Raw genomic sequence first — 16,877 nt, forward strand, 5'->3', positions numbered from 1 at the left:
CTTAGTTGCTATAGGCAGGGTGTAGGGACTACAGAGGAGGTGCGGAACCTGTGGCCAGATGCTGCTCAACTACAACTCCCATAATCCCTAGCTGTCAGCCGTGCTGCAATTTTTCTTAAAAACAAAAAACACGAGACGAAAGGAAAAAGGATTGGGAGGGAGAAGGAAAACTACAAACCCAGGAGCTGATGGGAGATGGAGTCCAATGATATCTGAAGAGCCATAGGCTCACCCTCTGGACTAAGGGGCTGTTTCAAAGGTTATACACACACTACACATTCAAAGAAAATGACGCCTCTACAAAGAATTGTGGGAAGTGTAGTTTACCCCTCACAGACCTACAATTCCCAGCACCTATAACAGCCTACAGTTCCCAGGGTTCTTTGGGGGAAGCCTGTGTGCTTCAAACCTGTTTTCCATGTATGGTGTGTATGCAAACTTCAAAGCACATTCTCCTTGCCTCAAAGAATTCTGGGCATTGTAGTTTTCTTCAGCGCTGCCGGGGATTGCACCTCTGTGAGCGGAAAACTACAGTGCCCAGAATTCTCTGAGGGAAATAATGTGCTTCAAACTTGTTTCAAAGGTAGCATGTATACAGCCCAAAACTCCATGGAAAACCTTTTCCAAGAACAAAGCCTAATATTACAGGTACGGAGGCCTCCTTTGTCCGATTCTTACTCGCCACATCGAAGTGCTAGTGATGCAAGACACTCAACCGAGATATTGTGTAAACAGAGATACTGCAACTTCCTTCACACGAAGATCAGGTGCCTGCTCCTGGGTTCCTGTCTTCATTTTTCTTCTTTTATTTCTGATTCCATTTTCAACTGGGGAAAAAAAAATGCCGTATAAGAATTATATTAATACCATCAACAGATAAAAGAAAATCATGCATGAGTATGTCATTTTAGGGGGTGAAATATAATTTTTGCTAATTTCTTCAGAGAATGGTCTTTAAAATATGTTTTTGGGTGTGAGGCATACAAATCTGCTATTATTTTTGTGACTGGACTACATTTAGCTTGGCAAGCATACCTTTGATGAAGAAGCCCACAAGCTGCTTTCAGAAAAGCAAAGGATTTTAAATTTACCTTCTGAAAATGTCAGGTAATTCTTGGCTGATTAGAGCGTGTCCAGACGAGGTGCGGGCCCCCCTGGGTGATATCATCAATTTGTCCCTTGGCACCGGGATATTCCCAGGGGAACTGAAGGAGGCAGTGGTGCGTCCGCTCTTAAAGAAAACATCATTAGATCCCTTAGATCTATCCAATTACCGCCCGGTTTCGAATCTTCCATTCCTGGGTAAGGTGAGTGAGATAGCGGTTGCTGAACAGCTTGGTAGGTTTCTGGATGAAACATCAGCTCTCGATCCATTCCAGTCCGGCTTCTGCGCTGGTCATGGGACCGAGACGGCTCTGGTCGCCCTAACAGATGATCTCCGCAGGCAGCTGGATCGAGGCGGGTCGGGGCTGCTGATTCTTCTAGACCTGTCAGCAGCCTTCGACATGGTCGATCACGAACTCCTAGACCACCGCCTTGCCGATGTGGGGATCCAGGGCACAGTCCTCCAATGGCTGTGCTCGTTTCTCTCTGGTCGGGGACAGAGGGTGGCGCTTGGGGGGGAATTGTCATCGCACCACTCCTTGGTGTGTGGAGTGCCTCAGGGTGCGATACTCTCCCCGATGCTTTTAAACATCTTTATGCGCCCCCTCGCCCAGCTTGTCTGGAGTTTTGGGCTGGGTTGCCATCAGTATGCCGAAGACACCCAACTCTATCTGTTGATGGATGGCCATCCTGACTCGGCCCCAGACACACTGACCAGATGTCTGGAAGCTGTGGCTGGATGGTTACGTGGGAGCCGGTTGAAGTTAAATCCTTCAAAGACAGAGGTCCTCTGGCTGGGACGGAGCGATATGGGATTGAGGGGGCAACTCCCATCTCTTGCGGGGGTGCAATTAGTGCCAGCATCGTCCGTTAAGAGTTTGGGTGTAATCTTCGATACCTCCCTCTCTATGGAGGCGCAGATTGCAGCTATAACAAAGGTGGCATTTTTTCATCTCCGCCAAGCTAAGCAGTTGGCTCCTTATCTCTCTCGCCCTGACCTAGCCACTGTGATCCACGCAACGGTCACCTCCAGACTGGATTATTGTAACTCGCTCTATGTGGGGCTGCCCTTGAGACTGACCCAGAAACTCCAGCGGGTGCAGAATGCCGCGGCGAGGTTCCTTATGGGGTCTTCGCTGCAAGATCATATTCATCCGGTACTATACCAGCTGCACTGGCTCCCGGTGGAGTACAGGATCAGGTTTAAGGTGCTGGTTTTAACCTTTAAAGCCCTATACGGCCTAGGACCCTCGTACCTACGGGACCGCCTCTCCTGGTATGTCCCACAGAGAAATTTACGGTCTGCAAATAAAACATCCTGAAGATCCCAGGTCACAGAGAGGTTAGGCTGGCCTCAACTAGAGCCAGGGCTTTTGCGGCCGCGGCTCCAATCTGGTGGAACGCTCTGTCACAAGAGACTAGGGCCCTGCAGGACCTGACATCTTTCCGCAGGGCCTGCAAGACAGAGTTGTTCCACCAGGCCTTTGGTCAGGGCGCAGCCTGACCCCCTCCTCTGGCAATCTGCACAGAATTTTGCTTAATGGTTGCCATCAATTTGATTTTAATTTGATTTTAATTAATTTTATAATGAATGTTTTTAGAATGTTGGATTATTTTGATTGTTGTTAGCCGCCCTGAGCCCAGCTTCGGCTGGGGAGGGCGGGATATAAATAAAATTTTTTATTATTATTATTATTATTATTATTATTATTATTATTATTAAACTGCTAGTATTTGGCAACCATTTTTAATTATTTCTATGGAATTTTACACACATTTTACTTACCAGGCAAAACTAAATTGTATTAATTTAACCAATATACCTATCAAATTCCCAAGTCATGTTAAAACTTTTAAGTGCCCCTCATTTTTGGAATTTGAACGTTCTAGACTCCCTAACACAAAAGTCACTGAAGCACATGCCTCATATGAACAAGGTTAACAGACCAACCTGTTGAAGAATAGAAACCAGATTAAATTTTACCTACAAAGGTGTGGAGAAAGCAGATGGGGGTAAGCTTTTTCTCTTTCTCTCATAATACGAGAACTCGGGGACATCCAACGAAGCTGAGTGTTGGAATATTTCGGACGTACAAAAGGGAACAATTTCTTCCCACAAGAGGCAATGATGGCCACCGACTCTGACCGGCTTTGACAAGAGGACTGGACCAGGGAAACCTTTGGCTTGCCAGAGGTTGCTGAACTACAACTCCCATCAACCCCCACCATTTAAAAAACTTCCCTAAACAGGGCCACCTTCAGTTGTCTTTTAAAAGTAAAATACAGTGGTACCTCGGGTTAAGTACTTAATTCGTTCCGGAGACCCGTTCTTAACCTGAAGCACCACTTTAGCTCATGGGGCCTCCTGCTGCCGCTGCGCCGCCAGAGCACAATTTCTGTTCTCATCCTGAAGCAAAGTTCTTAACCCGAGGTACTATTTCTGGGTTAGCAGAGTCTGTAACCTGAAGCGTCTGTAGCCTGAAGTGTATGTAACCCGAGGTACCACTGTAGTTGTTTATTGCCTTGACATCTGGTGGGAGGGTGTTCCACAGGGCGGGTGCCACTAACGAGAAGGCCCTGTGTCTGGTTCCCCGTAACCTCACTTCTTGCAGGGATGGAACCACCAGAAGGCCCTCGGCGCTGGACCTCAGTGTCCGGGCTGGATGATGGGGTGAAGACGCTCCTTCAGGTATACAGGGCCAAGGCCATTTAGGGCTTTAAAGGTCAGCACCAACACTTTGAATTATGCTTGGAAAAAGGCTCCCCACACCTGGATTAAGACAAATTCACGGAGTATAAGTCAATCAATGGCTACCAGCCACGATGGCTGTTTCACCCTCACAGTCGGAGGCAACATGCCTCTGAATGCCAGTTGCTGCAGGCCGCAAGGGAAGAGGGCGCTGTGGCCCTCGAGCCCTGCTTCCAAGCTTCCCACTGGGGCATCTGGCAGTGCCGGATTTCCAAATTGTCAGAGTATGTCTATGGGCCCTTTTAGTGGCCCTGTGACAACGGATCAAAATAACATTGATGTGATCTTGAAAGAAAATTGCAAGCAAGCTTTCTTAGTTCAGTGCTATACCACCAGAGCCTGCGCATGAGAAGGGCCCGAGATTTTGACTACACAGGGTTAATCCGGCCCTGGCGTCTGGTTAACCATTTCTAAAGTAGGACGAGGTGGGCCTCTGGCCTCATCCAGCAGGCGGGCTCTTCTTATAGACGTGTGGGGCTGGACAGGGATATGTGAGTGGGGTTTCTAAGTAGTCTTGGCCACACTGGCTGCTGACGCCCAGCTTCAATGTCACCCGCAAGGGCTAGGGAATGTGCCTTCAGATATCAGGGACTGGACTGAGGGGGAATGGGGGAGACCGTCCCCTTCTCCTCCTGCACTTCCCAGAGAAGAGGGAGACAGTATAGATTCAGAACAGTGGTTTGCAGAAGGTCACAGTTCAGAGGCTGCAGATGGGAGAAGCTGGGGAATACTGGGAGAGGAACAGGAGGAAGAAGCAGCACCAGGGGAGAGACAGCTGACAGACTCAGTGTCTTTGGAACGCATGCCAGACCTCCACTCTCCCAGGACCCAGCGGGCATTGAGAGTAGGAGAACAGAAAGCTCAGAGGCAGAAAGTCTCAGTTTCTTAGTGCAGAAAGTATTGATCTGATGTGTGGAGATCTTTCCTATTCTACTTAATTCAAGAGGGTTCTGGAAGCTTCCAGAAGTTTCTCTGTGTGAAAGAAACAAGCAGAAGGTCCAAGATGTTTGGGTTATTCCTTCAGAGAAGCTGAGTACAGCTGGCTTAAACTGGTCCTGTTATCTCTTCTGTCAAGGTCATGCCGACTATAATAGCAAGGCCAGATGGAGCCTGGGTTTCTCTCTTTCTTTCTGGTGTGGTGTACAAAGTATGCTTAGTGTTAAGTTTTAGTCTTATTATAAGTTATTGTAAGTTAAAGTCTGTTGCAACTGGATTTCTTATGGACAGTGCCAGTCCTGAGTGTATTGGATTTGTGACCATTATGCTCATTTGCCTTCAGTAGCGATAAAGCTCTACTGGATGAAATATTCATTGCCTCTGGTCTATTTTTTGGGGAATCCCGCAATGTGCTCAAGTTTTTACTCTGCTAACTATACACTGGAATCTGCTAGGGATCAATATTGAGTAAAATGATCCATATTGACTAGAATGCTGCAGCGAGGCTCCTCACGGGGTCCCTGCCATGGGAGCATATTCACCCAGTCCTTTACCAGTTGCACTGGCTCCCGGTGGAGTATAGAGTCAGCTTTAAGGTGCTGGTTTTGACCTTTAAAGCCCTTTGTGGCTTAGGGCCCTCGTATCTACGGGACCGCCTCTCCTGGTATGCCCTGCAGAGGACCTTAAGGTCCATGAATAATCATAGTTTAGAGGTCCCGGGCCCTAAGGAAGTCAGATTATCCTCCACCAGGGCCAGGGCCTTCTCAGTGATGGCTCCAACCCGGTGGAATGAGACCAGGGCCCTGCAGGATTTAACTTCCTTCCGCAGGGCCTGTAAGACAGAACTATTCTGCCTGGCTTTCCATTTGAACTTAGCCTGATCTTTTATTTCCCTTCCTTCCCTCCCCCTCCCCCTTTTATGAAGATTATCTGCTCTGGGATCCCACAGCTAATTCTCCCCTGGTCTCCTCACTGGCCCAAATAGGACTAATTTAGCCAGCTAGCCCTGGTGATCATCTAATGTTTATTGGATGGATTTCCCCCCTAAACTGATTTTTGAATTCTGAATTTATTGTTATTCCCATTTTATACTGTATTTTATGCTGTTTTTTGTTGCATCAATTAAGTGTTTTAAATTTGTTGTTAGCCGCCCTGAGCCTGGTTTTCTGAACCGGGAAGGGCGGGGTATAAATAAAAAATTATTATTATTACATTTATTAGAATTCCTTGACGTGTGATAGGAGAGATGGAAGGGGTGGGACTTGACTCGGAACAACACCATTCCTGGAAAGGAGAGGCCCTTTTCAAAGCCTCTCTCTGTGAATAGTGAATAAAAGGCTTGGTAAGAGCTCTTCTTGTCATCTGCCTCTTGGCTGCCCACCGTGGGAAGGGTCGGATTGCCTGAAGCCTGACCCCAATGCCCTGTCTTAAGAAGAGAAGAAGAAGAGTTTGGATTTGATATCCCGCCTTTCACTCCCCTTCAGGAGTCTCAAAGCGGCTAACATTCTCCTTTCCCTTCCTCCCCCACAACAAACACTCTGTGAGGTGAGTGGGGCTGAGAGACTTCAGAGAAGTGTGACTGGCCCAAGGTCACCCAGCAGCTGCATGTGGAGGAGCGGAGACGCGAACCCGGTTCCCCAGATTACGAGACTACCGCCCTTAACCACTACACCACACTGGCTCAATCACTTGCCAGGCTCCTCACTTGCCTTGAGATAGAAAGAGCAACTCTCGTGATGAATCGGGTGCTGTACCACCGGGATGCCATGGATCCTGGAAAGGGGCCGCTTTGGCGCAAAACACACCCCGCACTCCAGACACTTGAAGCGTTCCTCTCCTGTGTGCGTCCCCTGGTGGTAAACAAAGGACGACCTGTCGGAATAAGACTTCCCGCACTCCAGGCACTGGTAAGGTTTCTCTCCCGTGTGGGACCTCTCGTGGCAAACGAGGGACGAGCGGAAGGAGTACGATTTCCCGCACTCCAGGCAGGTGTACGGCTTCTCCCCTGTGTGGACCCTCTCGTGGCATATGAGGCCCGACTTGTCGGCAAAGCTTATCAGGCACTCCACACACTGGTAAGGCTTCTCGCCGGTGTGGGTCCTCCGGTGGCAAACCAGGGAGGACCGACTGGCAAAGCTCCTCCCACACTCGAAGCAGTTGTACGGCTTCTCTCCTGTGTGGCCTCTCTCGTGGTACTGGAGCGACGAGCGGTCGGCGAAATCCTTCCCGCACTCCAGGCACTTGAAGGGCTTCTCTCCGGTGTGGCCTCGGTAGTGGTAGGTGAGGGACGAGCGGCCCGCGAAGCACATCCCGCACACTGAGCACTTGTACGGCTTCTCCCCCGTGTGGATTCTCTGGTGATCGTCAAGGTTCGACTTCCGGGAAAAGTACTTCCCGCAGGCCAAGCACTTGAAAGGTTTTTCTCCCGTGTGGACCCGCCGGTGTTCGATGAGAAGGCCCTTGTGAGGGAAGCACTTCCCGCACTCGAAGCATTTGAAAAGCTCCTCGTGGACTCTCTGGTGACCGACCAGCTTCGACTGCTGCGCAAAGGACATCCCGCACTCCATGCATTTGTGAGGCTTCTCGGTCATGTGGAGTCTCCGGTGACCGGAAAGGTTCCCTTTCCGAGCGAACGACTTCCCGCACTCCAAGCACTTGTAAGGCTTTTCCCCCGTGTGGATGCGCATGTGCGTCGCCAGGGTGGACTTGAAATCAAAGGACTTCCCGCACTCCAAGCATTTGTGAGGTTTCTCTCCCGTGTGGATTCCCTGATGGCCGACGATGACTGTTTTGATGTCCAAACCTTCCTCGGACTCGGAGGACTGAGAAGCTTTCTCAGCCACGTGGACTCTGTGGTGCGTCAAAAGCTCTGAAAACCCAGGGAAACATTTCCCGCAATCCACGCATTTATACGGTCTCCATGTCGAGTGGCATCTCCGATGTTCAAGAAGGACGGACATGTCAGAGAAGCATCTTCCACACTCCGGACACACGTTTTTCTTCTTCAAGTCTCCTGTTGGGAGAAAATACACCAGCAAAATTTACTCTTCGAGTCTGGAAGGAAATGCTTCACCTAAGGATTATCAGTATTCAGCTGAAATCCTTGGCACACTGAATTCCCTGAGGCTTCCTTCTCAGCAGTGGTGCTAGTAAGTAACTTTTTGTTATGGACTTAATCTAGATCAGGGTTTCCAGATCAGGTCTCCAGCTGTTTTTGGACTCCAGTTCCCATCATCCCTGACCACTAGCCCTGCTACCTAGGAATGAAGGGTGTACTAATGCAAGAGGCCTTTTTTCAGATGACAAATAAAAAGGACAATGTTGAGAATGGATTAAATACATTTTTATTTATTCTTTTATTTAAGCACTGCATCCTGATTCAGTATTTTGTTTCTCTGCCACTCTTTTTTCAAAATGGCTGGAGGGGGGGAGATTATTGCCATTAAAGTGGTACCTCGGGTTAAGTACTTAATTCATTCCGGAGGTCCGTATTTAACCTGAAACTGTTCTTAACCTGGAGCACCACTTTAGCTAATGGGGCCTCCTGCTGCTGCCGCTACACCGCCGGAGCACGATTTCTGTTTTCATGCCGAAGCAAAGTTCTTAACCTGAAGCACTATTTCTGGGTTAGTGGAGTCTGTAACCTGAAGCGTATGTAACCTGAAGCGTATGTAACCCGAGGTACCACTGTATTGCAGATCTCAGAGCAGAGGTGTTCATGCAGGCAGGGTCTCACTCCTGCCACTCACTCGGATGCTGCCTCGTTGGCCCATTCTGGCTGTCTCACCTGAGGTTGCCTTGAGCGCCTCTTCGCCCAGGCGCCGAAGATTAGCCACCCATGGCTCTTTCCCTCGCTCCAGCTGGCAAATCAGGGCCGGCTTGGGGTCTTCAGATCCTCCTTGGGAAATCAGAAGAAGGGAAAAAATAAAGAGGGATTTGCCTGAACTCCCATACCCATCTCTGTTTTTTAAAATTTCATTCATTTGCTATGTTCACGCAGGTCAGGGGTGGGGACCTGATATTCCCAGGGCCACATGCCTCTGGTGGGCGTGGCCAGAGGCAAAAGTGGGCGGAGCAATTGATGGAAATTTTACTTTCGCACAATAGGCTAGTTGCGGCAGCTAGACTGGTGACTGGGAGCGGCCGCTGAGACCACATAACGCTGGTCTTGAAAGACCTACACTGGCTCCCAGTACATTTCCGAGCACAATTCAAAGTGTTGGTGCTGACCTTTAAAGCCCTAAATGGCCTCATTCCAGTATACCTGAAGGAGCGTCTCCACCTCCATCGTTCAGCCCGGACACTGAGGTCCAGCTCCGAGGGCCTCCTGGCGGTTCCCTCACTGCAAGAAGCCAAGTTACAGGGAACCAGGCAGAGGGCCTTCTCGGCAGTGGCGCCCACCCTGTGGAAGGCCCTCCCATCAGATGTCAAAGAGAAAAACAACTACCAGACTTTTATAAGACATCTGAAGGCAGCCCTGTTTAGGGAAACTTTTAATGTTCTATTTCAATAATGTTCAATAATCTATTAGATTATTGTATTTTAATATTCGGTTGAAAGCCGCCCAGAGTGGCTGGGGAAACCCAGCCAGATGGGCGGGGTACAAATAAATAATAATAATAATAATAATAATAATTATTATTATTATTATTATTATTATTTCTTCTGCACACAATTGTTATTCAGAGGCATTTACTGGCTCTGAAAGTGGAAGTGGGACACGGCCATCATTGTTTTCAATCATTAAAAAACAATTACACCAAACTCCTTCTCTTAAATAAGAGGGGAAGGGGGAAGGCACTGATCAATATACGTATTTATTTTACTTGCAAAAATTTCTCTTGCCCCAACGTTAAACACAGATCATGGGATGAGCAGCGTAAAGTCAACAACTGCATTCATAATAAAAGTACAAAAAGCATCGCAGAATAATAGATCCGCTTGATGCATCAAATCCTCCACAGGGAAAGTGTGGGCGAACAGGTGCGTTTTAAGCAGACACCTGGATTCCAGTGGTGCAAATGACTTCCAGCTGTCCATTTGGGAATGTATTCCAATTGGCCAGTTTAACTAGATCCAGAAGAGGCAGGAGGGTTGGAAACCTTCTGTAGAATATTTAAAGCATCATTGTAAACATGTAAAAACACAGGTAGGATCTGAATGAAGAACTGCAGTAAAATGAATGGAAAGCATAGGACACAGAATAGCTATAATATGCAGCGATATTAGAAAAGATAGGGAAACCCTGGAGGGGTGGAGGGGAAGTCAAATGGCAAATGGAAATCAATTGGAAAGTATTACATTTGTAAACCTTCAAAACTCACAAATAAGAATTGAAAAGGGTGGGGTGTGCATTCCAAGGGACAGAGGCCGCCACACTAAAAGCCCTGGACGTAGCAGACATAAGGCAAAGCAAACTTCTGCTCAACATGAACATCAACAAGTCTTCTGGCCGAAATGGGAAAGGAGGTTGCTTACCCAATGAGGCGATGTTCCCATAATTTTCCAGCATGACCTCCTTGTACAAGGACCTTTGGGCTGGATCCAGCAAAGCGGCCTGGCCCTCCGTGAAATATACGGCCACATCTTCGAAGGTCACCGGCTCCTGCAAGGACAAAGAGAACTCAGCCAGGTAGCCAAGCCCCAGAATCCCTGTAAGTGGCAAATGCAGAAGAAAATCCTACAGGTACTAGAGAGGACCCGCAAGTGGGTTAAACACCTGTTTGTTAAAGGTAAAGGGACCCCTGACCATTAGGTCCAGTCGTGACTGACTCTGGGGTTGCGGCGCTCATCTCTTAACCCACAGCACCTAAAAAATCTATACTTCACTGTAAAACACAGGAAAATTGATGAATGACATTGGAATCAATTGCACAACAGTCTCCAGCTCACAAATCGGCAATAAAACTTTTTTTGTTCCGTTTTACCTAATGTCTGTTTCAGCAGCGATATCGTAAAAGCCGATTTGTAAGGTCGCAAATTTAAGCCACACTTTAACTTTTCACAGTTGGAATTTGGAAAAAAAAAGTGTGGCTTATATTCGGGCCAATAAAAGTACCTGATTTGCACTTCACACCCATCCTTTGAAGTTCACATTTCCCTGAATCTTGCGTTGTAGTTCTCCAAGCAAACGGTAAGTACAAAAATGCATATATTGGAAGAAATTGTGCATAAAAATGCAGCTATTGTTGTTGTTGTTGTTGTTGTTGTTGTTGTTGTTGTTGTTGTTGTTGTTATTTACAACCACCACCTGCCATTCACCAGCAGGTCCCAGGGCGGGTTATGACAATTTAAGATTCAGAATTTGAAACAGCTAAAACAGATTGCGATCATGGAAATAGAGTGGGCTCCGTAGCCGCAAGGCTATTGATTGCGAAAAATTGGAAAAGTAATATTGTACCGACAAAAATAGAGTGGCTTGCCAAATTATTGGAGTACTACAATATATCCAAAACAATGGGAGAAATTGGAAGGATCTCAAAAGAGAAGATAGATAGGGACTGGAAGGTGTTTGAAAGATACTTGCAAAATCATATCGAAAAATCAGAACTCCTATTAGACTAAACAAGTTCCGTTTCAAATACTGAAATACTAAATAAGATGGATAACAATGTGTAATAGAGAAAGAAGTATGAAATTAGGTTAAAAGTGTGTGAAAGAAAGTAATAGAAGTGGAAAGAAATTGTAATTGAGCAGATTGGAAGTCTAACACAAGGGTGGGGTGAGGGGTGGTGGATGGTGATGGGAAAAGGAATTATCTGTGGGATTCAGTGTAGGTATGTTTGAACACGTTTAAGGTTTGTATGAAATGTATGTTTGTATGCTTGTATGTTTGTAGCGTATGTGTATTAATCCTGAATTATTTTAACAATAATAATAATAATAAATTAATAATAATAATAAAAAAGGAAATAGAGTGGGCTCCAAAAACACCTCAGGTGTCTAAGGTAAAGAGGTGCGTCTTCAGCATCCACCAAAATCTGAATACCGAGGTGTCAGACACACCTCTATGGGGGGGGAGTACCACTATTTAGGAGCTGCCACAGAGCATTGTCTCTCCTGGGACGCTGCCACTCTGAACTTCTCAACAAGATGGAAGAACCAAGAAGAGGCAGGAATGCCTCTGGATACCAGTGCTGGAAATTCCATTGATTCCAGAACAAAATCTTGCGTGCACAGAGGCATATTATGATAAGACATCTCTTACCTGAACTGGATCTGTTTCGTTCATTTTCTTTCCAGTGGAAGGAGAGGATAATCCAGTTTGAGTCTGGTCTATGGTTCTGTACCCTGTGGGCTGAAGAAAAGCAATGAATTTTGGAGCGATGCTTTCCCCCAACATCATATATATAGATTGATAAAGATTTCTTACACAGTGGGTTACAACAATGTAATACAGAGTTATTAAAACAAACAGAACCGTGGAGTTGGAAGGGATGATCCAATCCAATCAAACCCTCTGCAATGCAGGAATCTCAGCGAAAGCATCCCTGGCGGATAGCCATCCAACCTCTGCTTTAAAACCTCCAATGAAAGCCAGTCCTCCACCTTCCGAGGAAGTCCATTCAACTGCTCTTACCGCCAGAAAAGCTCTTCCTAATGTTTAACCGTGATCTCCTTTCTTGTTTTTTTGAACCCACTGGCTCCACCCTCTAGAGCAGCAGGAAACAATCTTGCTCCATGTTCCTTGCGACAGCCCTTCAGACGGCTATCGCATCACCCCACAGTCTTGCCTTCTCCAGGCATACCCAACTCCTTCAACCATTCCTCATAAGGCTTGGTTTCCAGACCCCTTTATCATCTTGATTGCCCTCCTCTGCGCATGTTCCAGCTTGTCAACGTCCTTTGTAAATTTTGGTGCCCTGAACTGGACACGGTATTCCAGGTGTGGTCTGACTAAGGCAGAATAGAGTGGGCCTATGACTTCCCTTGACGCAAGTGGCGCTGTGGTCTAAACCACTGAGCCTCTTGGGCTTGCCTATCAGAAAGTCGGCGGTTCGAATCCCCGCGACGGGGTGAGCTCCCGTTGCTCAGTCCCTGCTCCTGCCAACCTAGCAGTTTGAAAGCACGCCAGTGCAAGCAGATAAATAGGTACCGCTCCGGCGGGAAGGTAAACAGCATTTCCCTGCGCTGCTCTGGTTTCGCCAGAAGCGGCTTAGTCATGCTGGCCACATGACCCGGAAGCTGTCTGTGGACAAACGCCGGCTCCCTCGGCCTATAGAGCGAGATGAGCGCGCAACGCCAGAGTCATCCGCAACTGGACTTAACAGTCAGGGGTCCCTTTACCTTTACCTTTTATGCCTTCCCTTGATCTGGACACTAGACTTCTGTTGATGCAGTCCAGAAGAGCATTAGCTTTCTTCATGGCTGCATCACACTGTTGACTCATGCTAAGCTTGTGGATCACCAAGACCCCTAGATCCTTTTCACATGTATTACTGCCAAGCCAGGCGGCGGCGGCCCCCATCCAATATTTGTGCATCTGGTTCTTCCTGCCTAAGAAGACGGCTACAATTATTTTAAAAAGCAAACCAATCTCTAGAATAAAGCCATTCCAACCAAACAGAAGTGTACAGCTTCAGAAAAAGAAGTTCCTTAACTGTCCAACCGTCTCCAGTAACAAAACAAAACAAAAGCTGGTTCAGGCCGTCTGGAGTGAATAGGTGGTTTTCAACGCTAGCGGATTGTGCAACATGTTCCTTACACAATAACAGCACATTAACGGTGGATTTGTTCTGCTTTTGTTTGCTCGGCAACGGTTCCCCGATGCTGCCCCATGACCGCTGCCTGGAGGGGGGGCTGCAACTCCACAAAAACGGGGAGCGGGAACATTTGTGGTATGAAAAGTGACAGCATTTCAGCAGGAAGCTACGGAATATGCATCAACTGCAAAATGGAGCAGCGCAACCACCTCCAAACAACTGCAAGTGTATACAGTTTTGGGGGTGGGGTTGTGTGTGGCCTTGCCCAGAGCATCAGGAGGAAAATCACCACAAATGCACGATCAAAAGGGTGTCTTGCAAGGGGCCTCATATGCCGAAATAACTTGCGGAGCCTTGGATGCTATTCACTGTGACTTGGCTGAGGGTTTGCCAATTGCCTCCCCCCCAGCAGATAATTATGCTTTATATACGAAGCAAAATATAAAGACTCCCCATTATATTATTTACCAGATCTCAGTGAATAAAGCTATTTCTCTCCAGGTAAGAAAAATCAAAGAAAAAAAGAAAGAAACAAGCAGATTTGAGTCTGTGAGCTTTGAGTCTGTGGTTTTCTTTTCTTACAAATGCAACAAACAAAACAACAAACTAAAATGCATAATGAAGAATAAACATAAATGGAAGAGGAATAACAAGTTTAAAAAGCTGAAGAAATAATGTACAGTGGTACCTCAGGTTAAGTACTTAATTCGTTCCGGAGGTCCGTTCTTAACCTGAAACTGTTCTTAACCTGAGGTACCACTTTAGCTAATGGGGCCTCCCGCTGTCGCCACGCCGCGATTTCTGTTCTCATCCTGAAGCAAAGTTCTTAACCTGAATCACTATTTCTGGGTCAGCGGAGTCTGTAACCTGAAGCAGTATGTAACCTGAAGCGTATGTAACCCGAGGTACCACTGTATAGCATAAAATATATTTCATGGCGGGGTACAAAGTTCGAATTTATTGCAAAATATATGAGGAATTCATAAAACGTCAACAGATAAAATCACACTCATGTGCCAACCATGAGATTGGTTGGTCCTATAAACCACAAACAGCCCCCCAACCTGAGGCGAAATATGAGGGTCCCCATTACTATTATTATGATTTATTAAATTTCTATACTGCCCTTCATCCAAGGATCGCAGCGTGGTTTATAATATAAAAACACAAAAAGGCGCTCCATAATAACAAGCAAAATCAATATGTGCTGCAATTGCCTTTGGCAGCACATATCTTATAGGATCAGTTTTTCAGAATCGGCAATGGGCACAGCTTTTTAAAACCACATGCTGAAAGAGTAGCAAGATGCAGCCTTCCATTCTTGAGAGATCACTAAACAAGCGGCAGGTATCAAATTAATTAATTAATGCTGCGATTCCTGAATTGCAGGGGGTTGGGCTAGATGACCCTCAGGGTTCTCCTGCCCAACCCTAACATACCAATTCTAACTGCTGACAAATAAGTTCAGCCTTAGCACCCTCAAAGATGGATAAAAGGCGTAACTGAGCATCCCAAGTGACCCGTTTGCCAGTAACAACGGGGTTTCCTTACCCACGGTGAAATACCGTAGTACAGAGTCTCTTACGGCAAGCGGCTTGCCTGCCCGTAGAATCACAGAATTGTAGAGTCGGAAGGGACCCCGAGGGTCATCTAGTCCAACCCGCTGCAGTGCAGGAATCTCAGCTAAAACATATGTGACAGATGACCATAAAGTAAAAAATAGAAATAAAAATCAGCACTTGGTCATGGCTTTGCCTTAAGGGATCTCTCCCTGCTCTCTTCTACCTTGTTATCATGGACACTTTAGCTGCGATTCCTGCATTGCAGCGGGTTGGACTAGATGACCCTTGGGGTCCCTTCCAACTCTACAATTCTGTGATTCCGTGACAGGGTCCCCGTCTTCTTTTAAGCTGATGTGTATCCAGTCAAGTTTCAAATCCCCCCCGACGGGGTGAGCTCCCGTTGCTCGGTCCCAGCTCCTGCCAACCTAGCAGTTCGAAAGCATGTCAAAGTGCAAGTAGATAAATAGGTACCACTCCGGCAGGAAGGTAAACGGCGTTTCCGTGCACTGCTCTGGTTCGCCAGAAGCGGCTTAGTCATGCTGGCCACATGACCCAGAAGCTGTACGCCGGCTCCCTCAGCCAATAAAGCGAGATGAGCGCCGCAACCCCAGAGTCGTCCGCGACTGGACTTAACGGTCAGGGGTCCTTTAACTTTACCTTTATATCCAGTCAGACCATGGTTCCATTGAGCTCCAGTGTTGCCTGCTCGGGCTGGCAGAAGCATTTCAAGGTGTTTCAGCCAACTGTCCCCCTAGCTTTACCCAGACAGGCCAGAGATTGGACCTTGCACCTTCTGCATGCAGAGCAGCTTCCAAGGCTATTATTATTATTATTATTATTATTATTATTCCACTGCATGTAATTTAAGGCAGGCTCCTGCAAGGGGGGAGCGCACCCCTCTCCCCCATTTATTCCAGGCACTTACAGCAGGACAAGCTCCCTCTCTCTCAACCCCCAACCTACCCCAGATCTGCCCCCCACCGCTTCCCAGCACTCACAGGCTGTGCAGGATTCAAGCAGGCAAGATCCAGAGCCTACTTCTCCAATGCACTCAAAGGAAGCTCCTGCAAGCAAGGAGGGTCCTTACAGCCCCCGGGGTGTGGGGCTGCAGGGCCCCGATTTCCCAACAAAGCTGCTTCCCCTCCAGGAAGACATCGCCCCCGCCGCCCCCCCCCCCCGCCAGTGACCTCACCGCAGCAAGATCCCCTCCCCTCCTTTGAAAATGGGGATGGAGAAAAAGGCATTGTGTGCAAGGAATGCTGGGACTTGTAGTGCTTCTCCCTTTACCACCCTTTCCTGATCCAAAGCTTTATGGGATTTGTAGTCTTTTCTGATGCATGGAAGTGAGAGCTGGACCATAAAGAAGGCTGATCGCTAAAGAATTGATGCTTTTGAATTCTGGTGCTGGAGGAGACTCTTGAGAGTCCCATGGACTGCAAGAAGATCAAACGTATCCATTCTTAAGGAAATCAGCCCTGAGTGCTCACTGGAAGGACAGATCCTGAAGCTGAGGCTCCAATACTTTGGCCACCTCATGAGAAGAGAAGACTCCCTGGAAAAGACCCTGATGTTGGGAAAGATGGAGGGCACAAGGAGAAGGGGACGACAGAGGACGAGATGGTTGGATAATGTTCTCGAAGCCACAAACATGAGTCTGACCAAACTGTGGGAGGCAGTGGAAGACAGGAGGGCCTGGCATGCTCTGGTCCAGGGGGTCACGAAGAGTCGGACATGAATGTGCTGCAGGTGGCAGCACATTCGGAGCGCAAGATGTTGTGATGAGTGGAATGCTGTTTGGGGGCAGAAACACTTTTTAAATTAAAA

General features: G+C 47.4%; 2 protein-coding genes across 5 annotated transcripts in view; both read right to left on the reverse strand.

Annotated features, from left to right (window-relative positions):
* Window positions 1-16,877, reverse strand: part of LOC310756746 (uncharacterized protein) — a 1,375,527-nt gene that overhangs the window by 1,068,514 nt on the left and 290,136 nt on the right. The window lies entirely within an intron of this gene.
* Window positions 573-16,281, reverse strand: LOC310756810 (uncharacterized protein). Of its 4 annotated transcripts, none has more exons than XM_083601610.1 (6): window positions 16,052-16,281; window positions 11,997-12,086; window positions 10,268-10,394; window positions 8,577-8,687; window positions 6,499-7,802; window positions 573-827 (listed from the first exon to the last, which is right to left on the reverse strand). In XM_083601610.1, exons 2-6 carry the CDS (start codon window positions 12,018-12,020, stop codon window positions 792-794), a joined length of 1,602 nt encoding a protein of 533 aa, XP_083457736.1. In that variant the 5' UTR covers window positions 12,021-12,086; window positions 16,052-16,281; the 3' UTR covers window positions 573-791. The 4 variants fall into 4 exon arrangements, with proteins under 4 accessions (XP_083457736.1, XP_083457739.1, XP_083457737.1 ...); XM_083601613.1 differs by having other exon boundaries at window positions 11,997-12,079; window positions 16,052-16,243; XM_083601611.1 differs by lacking the exon at window positions 16,052-16,281 and adding an exon at window positions 15,711-15,865.

Source organism: Podarcis filfolensis (genome assembly GCF_964270895.1).
Source record: "Podarcis filfolensis genome assembly, chromosome: 2".
NCBI classification, from domain to species: Eukaryota; Metazoa; Chordata; class Lepidosauria; order Squamata; family Lacertidae; genus Podarcis; species Podarcis filfolensis.